The sequence below is a fragment of the Diplotaxodon limnothrissa genome, linkage group LG15 (genome assembly GCF_057381915.1).
Source record: "Diplotaxodon limnothrissa isolate DT_005_m linkage group LG15, D_limnothrissa_male_GT1.1, whole genome shotgun sequence".
NCBI lineage: Eukaryota > Metazoa > Chordata > Actinopteri > Cichliformes > Cichlidae > Diplotaxodon > Diplotaxodon limnothrissa.
This window is the reverse complement of record NC_140610.1, coordinates 39,074,454-39,081,389: the sequence shown is the minus strand read 5'-3', so window position 1 is coordinate 39,081,389 and position 6,936 is coordinate 39,074,454. Positions and strand designations below refer to the sequence as shown.

Below are 6,936 nucleotides of genomic sequence, written 5' to 3'. Positions count from 1 at the left end.
TCATGCCGAATCTTTTCAGTCTCCTGAGAAAGAAGAGGCGCTGCTGCGCCCTCTTCACTGTTTTGTTTGTGTGTACTGACCACGTAAGATCCTCAGCCAGGTGTACGCCAAGGAACCGGAAGCTGCTCACTCTCTCCACAGCAGCGCCGTTGATGGTGATGGGGGTGTGTACTTCTCTGCACCTCCGGAAGTCCACTATCAACTCCTTTGTCTTTGCGACGTTGAGGGTGAGATGGTTGTCTTGACACCAGTGGGTCAGGGCGCTGACCTCCTCCCTGTAAGCCGTCTCATCACCGTTGGTGATAAGACCCACCACTGTAGTGTCGTCCGCAAACTTCACAATGATGTTGGAGTTGTTAGTGGCTGTGCAGTCGTAGGTGTAGAGTGAGTATAGGAGAGGGCTCAGTACACACCCCTGTGGAGCACCAGTGTTCAGTGTGATGGGGGATGAGGTGATGCTGCCCAGTCTGACCACCTGGCGTCTGTCAGACAGGAAGCTAAGGATCCAGCTGCAGAGGGAGCTGCTCAGTCCTAGATCCTGCAGTTTCCTGTCCAGCTTCGAGGGAACGATGGTATTGAATGCTGAGCTGTAATCTACAAACAGCATCCTCACATACGTGTCTCTCTTCTCCAGGTGTGACAGGGCAGTATGTAGTGTCAGGGCTATGGCATCATCAGTGGACCTGTTGTGGCGGTATGCAAACTGTAGAGGGTCCAGTGAGTCGGGTAGTGCAGAGCAGATGAAGTCCCTGACCAGCTTCTCGAAGCATTTGCTCACGATGGGGGTCAGGGCTACAGGTCGCCAGTCGTTCAATGAGGAGATGGTGGAGGATTTGGGTACAGGGACGATGGTGGCCATTTTGAAGCAGGCTGGGACTACAGACAGAGAGAGGGAAAGGTTGAAGATGTGCGTGAACACTCCAGCCAGCTGAGCCGCGCATGACTTGAGGACGCGGCCGGGAATCCCGTCCGGACCAGTAGCTTTGCGTGCGTTCACCTTCCTGAAGCACTTCCGCACATCCTCCTCAGACACAGTGTGCGCACTGACGTCATCCGCGGTGCGCACACTGTCCGGTCTCATGGTGTTCGCTGTGTCGAATCTAGCGTAGAATACGTTTAGATCCTCACACAGAGAGGCCGTGGTCTGCGGTGTGCTGGTTTTGTCTGTGACAAAGGTGTGCTCTAAAGTCTGTGATCGTGTTTAGTCCCTGCCACATACTCCGAGGGTTGTCAAACTGTTGTTCCACCCTGTCCCTGTACTCACGTTTGGCTGCTTTGATCGTCTTCCGGAGTTGGTAATGTGCGTGTTTGTAGTCCGATGTGTTCGCGGAGGCAAAGGCGGTGTTCCGTGCCGCGCGAACATCTCCGTTAATCCAGGGTTTTTGATTTGGGAAGGATTTGACTGTTCTGGATGGGACGACATCTTCCACGCATTTCCTGATAAATCCACAGACTGAGTCTGTGTATTCATCAATGTCTCTGGCGGCCACGTGAAACATTTCCCAGTCCGCGTGATCAAAACAGTCCCGCAGCGCAGACTCCGATTGGTCCGTCCAACAGTGCACCGCCCTCCGGGTTGGAGCTTCCTGTTTCAGCTTCTGCCTGTAGGCGGGCAGGAGCAGGATGGAGCAGTGATCTGATTGGCCAAATGGGGCGCGGGGGAGGGCTTTGTACGCATCCCGGAAAGAGGTGTAACAGTGGTCGAGTTGCCGGTTTCCACGTGTGTTGAAAAGGATGTGTTGATGGAGTTTTGGTGAGACTTTCTTCAGGTTTCCCTTATTAAAGTCTCCGGCTGTGATAAACGCTGCCTCTGGGTGTGCGGTTTCCTCGCTGCTGATCGCGCTGTACAGTTCCCTGAGTGCACGGTCAGTGTCGGCTTGTGGGGGAATGTAAACAGCCGTAATAATCACTGCTGTAAATTCCCTCGGTAGCCAGAATGGCCGGCACTTAATCATCAGGTACTCCAGGTCCGGTGAGCAGAAGGATTTGACCGGGTGCACGTTCGCATAATCACACCAGCTGTTGTTGATCATGAAACACACACCACCGCCTCTGCTTTTCCCAGTAAGATCCTGTGACCTGTCCGCGCGGTGCACAGAGAACCCCGGCAGTATTGCGGAGTCCGGTACTTTGTCCGATAGCCAGGTTTCTGTGAGGCAGATCACGCAGCAGTCCCGCATCTCTCGCTGGAATGAGATCCGTGCCCGAAGCTCGCACAGCTTGTTCTCCAGAGACTGCATATTAGCCAGTAATAAACTGGGTAACGGTGGTCTGTAAGTGCGCCGTCTCAGTCGAACCAGAACGCCAGATCTTCTCCCTCTGCGTCGGCGTTTGCGGCCTCCAGGGCCAGAGAACAAAGCCTCCCCTCTTAAAAAAGTTTAGTGTTCATGTGGGGTGTGTGGTTTGCTGAGTTATGGGTTAAGTTTTCAAAACAGACAGCGGTCTGACAGCTTCAGCAGAGGAGTGCACTTTTTTTCTGCAACTCTTCCACTTAAGACTATTTTAGATATTTTGCTGATGCATCTGTGCAGACTGGATGTTGATGACAGCTGATGGATGCACTGGCTCAGAACAAGCAAGTCTCTCTTAATGTGTCCCCCATAACATGACATAAAATGTGTTTGTTTGTTTTTAACAAGAAAAACTGGTCTCATATTTCATTCTCACTTCTTCGTCTTCTGCCTCAACAACAGCAGCTCCGTTGCTGAGCGCCGCGTCACTCAGGGTACTGCGGAGCGTCACCCGGGTGACACTGAGCGAATGTTTTCTGGGAGTGATGGGATGTGGCCGATGGCACATGACCTCCTTGAACATTTCTCTAAAGCGTGTTGACATGAGGTTGTACAAGATCGGGTTGACTGCTGAGCTGAGATAGAAAAACACTCCGGAGGTGATGTGCACATACTGGAAGATTTCCAAGTGGGTGTCAGTCCAGTCACTGATGAAACTCCACATTAGCCGGTCAGTGTGAAATGGAGCCCAGCAGATTCCAAAAACCACAACCAAGACAACTGAAAAACAGCACGAGAGAGACAAGAACACAATGAGAGGGGATGTTTCAACATTAGTGTTTTCCTCATGCTTAACCGATGCAATATATGAGTATTTAAACCTTGATTTAGGTACCTGTGTTCATTTTTAGCCCTTTCCCAGCCAAATAACAGTCATCACTTCAAAGAACATCTCATACAAAAGACAACAAGACAACAAGAATTTTTCAAAATGCCAGACCACATTTTCCTCATCTCTAATTGTTGTTTGAACTTTAATTGTGCATTCTAATTAGTTGAGACATTATTCTGTCTGGCAGACTTGTCGACTGGATTATTGTGGCTGAAAATTACAACTAATAAAAAATGAAATGAAAAAAAAGATTTTTTTGTGTTACTTTGAAGCTAATTTCAGTTTTCTTGTGTCTTAACAGACTAACCGGCAGAGTACACGTTTTTTGAGGCATTTACATTTCCAAGGAAATTTATTCACCAAACTTGAGGATTGATTTTTATTTTAACAGAACCTGTCACATCGTTGAATAAAAAGATGTTTAAAAAAAGTGGCAATATTATAGATGCTGAAGAAAAATATGAGACACACTAATGAAAGAGGACGTAAGTTGAAAAGAGAACAGTTACCAGAAAAAAAAATCTTCTGCTTTGTTTTGGCCCAACTTTTCAAAGGTCGGTTAAACTGTATCCAGAACATTCCCAGGGATTTATATCATCTCCTCAAGTGAATTCAGTGAAAATACTTCTTTTAGTGCTGCCATGTTCAGAAAAACACTCTGTTATTCCAAAGGTGTCTTGTACAGTGTGCACATCTCACCTTTGCACAGACAATGAATGAACATGAACACTTCCTGAATTTGGTTCAGTCTGTGTGACTGTACTCTAAGAGGTAAAACGGTAACTTCACATAGTTATGATCTGTTCTGAATTTTACAAAGCATATAAGATGTACATTGAGAAGAAGCTGTTAATTACAAATAAACTGACAGAACTAGCTTGTTGTATTTGGCTTGAACTATCTAGAATATTGTTTGCTTGAAAAAACAAGAAGCACACTGATGTTCATAATCACACAGTTGGACAGGTTTTTTTGCAGGCTCTGACTGCAAGTCCCCTGCTGGGTATCAAAAGCTGGAGCTGTTTCTGTTGCTTTCATCAAAAGCATTCAGTGACTTTTCTTGACAGTTGGGCACGAACTGCCTACCTTTCTTTGAGCTCCTTTGATCTCTTCCTTTCAGGCATATTGATGAAAATCTTCCAAGAATACTATGACCTGTTCAAAGTCACAACGCTTCGATATTTTGCACTTTGTTGAAGGAATATGACCTGAGAGGAGGATGACAATGACCCTAGAGGTCTTACTATCATGCAACCAAACGCTGCTTTGAAATAGAGGTCAATAAATTATTTCTGTCACATCTGAGAAAGATTGGCAATTTAACTTCACCTTCACCACTGAGTGATGCAAAAGCACACGTGAGCCATGACAAACCCTTTCAAAGCTATGTTTCTGATAGAATATAACAAAGTGACACTTGAGTTAACCCTTTCTTCTTGTTTTCCTTATTAAAAATTTTTTTTAATTGATTTATATCAGACTACAGACTTACTATCCATATGGGATGGGATTATGTGATCACACCAGCAGTGTCCCTAAAGGTAAAGTTAACTAACTCTAACTAAGCACTCAATTCTGCACAAACTACATAACAAGACTGTGAACTAGAAGGTAAAAGTTGGCACATTAGCAGATCCATATACTTACACAACATTTTAGTGACTTGCCGGCGACGTGCCTTCTGCTGCTGTGTGCGGATGTTACAGCAGCTATCTTGTCCGAAACCAGATTTTGGCTCCAGTTCCTGGTGCATCTTTTCACGCTTTAGCTGCAGCCCAATGAGCATGTAAAGAACACTGATTGTGAGCATGGGCAGAATAAAAAACAGCAAGGTGGTCATCTGGATTGTCAGGTTGTACATCCAGCGTGGTTTCACTAATGTGCACATGGCTGAGTCGGGAATCTCCACATTTATGGTTCCAGCAGGGTCTGTGGAACAACTGTGCAAGAAGACAATCCCATGCAGGCTTGTATTGGGCACAGCACACAAAACTGATACACCCCACACAGTGAGAATGACTCTCTTAGCATGAGTACGTGTCACATAATACTTTGCTCGCAGAGGGTGGACCACGGCGATGTAACGCTCTATGCTCAGTGCCGTCACATTTAGGATGGATGCCAAGCAGACCGTCTCAAATAAGAAGGTCTTAAAGTAGCAACCTGCCGTTCCCAGAAGAAAGGGGTAGTTCTGCCACAGCTCATACAGCTCTAATGGCATGCCAAGTAGTAGCACTAACAGGTCTGACACGGCCAAGCTGAACAAGTAGTAGTTTGTTGGTGTCCACATGACTTTGTTGCGTGCAATGACGGTGCACGTCAGCACATTCCCCACAACGCCTACCAGGAAGATGATCAGATACATCAGGCAGATGGGGAGGAACACAGGTGATCGACGAGGACCCAGATATTTTTCCAGGTACCCCTCCTCTGTCAGATGTGTGAGATTATGAAAGGTCCCATTCACGGCATGAGTAATATTGGTGCACGCTTCTCCTTTAGGACAAAGCCACTCTTCGTTTTCAGTTATTAAATCAAATGAACAGTTGAAAGCTGACATCCTGCCAACTTAGCCGAGCTCACTGGCTGGAAAAAAGTAGAGGAAACCGTTATTAGCATCAATCCAGTTGAACACACAGTAGACAACACTGAATAGTGAGGATAAATAATGAGTTTCAAAATAAGTAAGGAAAGAATGAAGAACTGCGTGATAATTATTAAACTAAGAGTATTTCCTACCTCAACCCTGAACGCAGGACTATATAGCAGATAAAGAAAGTGTTACTTCTGGCACTTACCACATCACTTAATTGTCAGGTAATGTTCATCTATATCAGAATCAGAATCAGAATCAGAATCAGAATACTTTATTGATCCCTGGGGGAAATTATTTTTTGTATATGTATATGAGAATCATTACAGCACTGTGCAAAAGCTTTGAGCCACCTCCATTTCTTTATATCTAACCACCAAGGAGTTTTCCTTTTCATGTTTGCACCTGTTTCAGGAAGTAACCTCATGTTGCAAAAAAGAAAGAAAGAAAAGAAAATAAGAAAATATAAAGAAATCAGAGGTTGTGCAACAGATTATGAATTGATTACTGGATTCCTCATGTATTTGTATAGCAAGTATTATTTTTGCAAACGATTCCCTTATCAATTCCAGTCGCCCCGAATGATCTCACCACGCTCAAAAGTTTGGTTATACTTTACGAGAACGGATGACAACAGGGCAACTTGCAATACTTGAAAAGTAGATATTTCATTTAAGGGAGGAAACACTACGAATATGCAAAAGCATTTGCTCACAAAACACGTGATAACCTTAAATGAATGTCGTGTTTTTAATTCCGCTCCTTATTACAAAACCTGCCATTACTGTGCATTTAGGTGACCATGATGAGAGAGACAGAGTCTGGCTGGCTCAGATGCTGGCAGTTCTCACTGCAGTCTACCATTAGCGTCTCCTTTCAGACGAATGTCACCGAGCAGTGACTGAGTTTGTGGTCAAAGGCTTGCACCCATTTGCCACAGCAGATGCCCCGATTTTCGGTAAGTGAATGTGTTTAATTGTAGGCAGGGACATTACTGAATATTCTTGTGTAATTGCTACAGAATAATTTATGTTATACTTTGTTATTGCTACTGAAGAATATTTATTTTATTATTTTACATTTACAATTTTTTTCCTGGGGACCCCGTGACACCCCATTGAAGAGCCGTAAGCTGTGGATCTCTTAATATCTCACTGCTGGGTTTGTAAGGCCATGTTACTACTAAATTTCTATCTTGTTCAAAGAGAAGATATAAAACA

At 44.9% G+C, this 6,936-nt stretch overlaps 1 protein-coding gene across 1 annotated transcript; it reads right to left on the bottom strand.

Annotated features, from left to right (window-relative positions):
- Positions 1-2,631: 2,631 nt before the first annotated feature.
- Positions 2,632-5,683, bottom strand: nmur1a (neuromedin U receptor 1a). Its single transcript, XM_085372645.1, has 2 exons — positions 4,771-5,683; positions 2,632-3,011 (listed from the first exon to the last, which is right to left on the bottom strand). Exons 1-2 carry the CDS (start codon positions 5,681-5,683, stop codon positions 2,632-2,634), a joined length of 1,293 nt encoding a protein of 430 aa, XP_085228771.1.
- Positions 5,684-6,936: the final 1,253 nt, after the last annotated feature.

What these genes read in the sequence shown, in the direction of transcription:
- nmur1a (XM_085372645.1), bottom strand. Translation starts at nt 5,683, where the DNA reads ATGTCAGCTTTCAACTGTTCATTTGATTTAATAACTGAAAACGAAGAG. An exon ending in GCAAGTCACTAAAATGTTGT is followed by an intron (nt 3,012 to 4,770) that starts GTAAGTATATGG and finishes GCTGTTTTTCAG; the next exon opens with TTGTCTTGGTTGTGGTTTTT.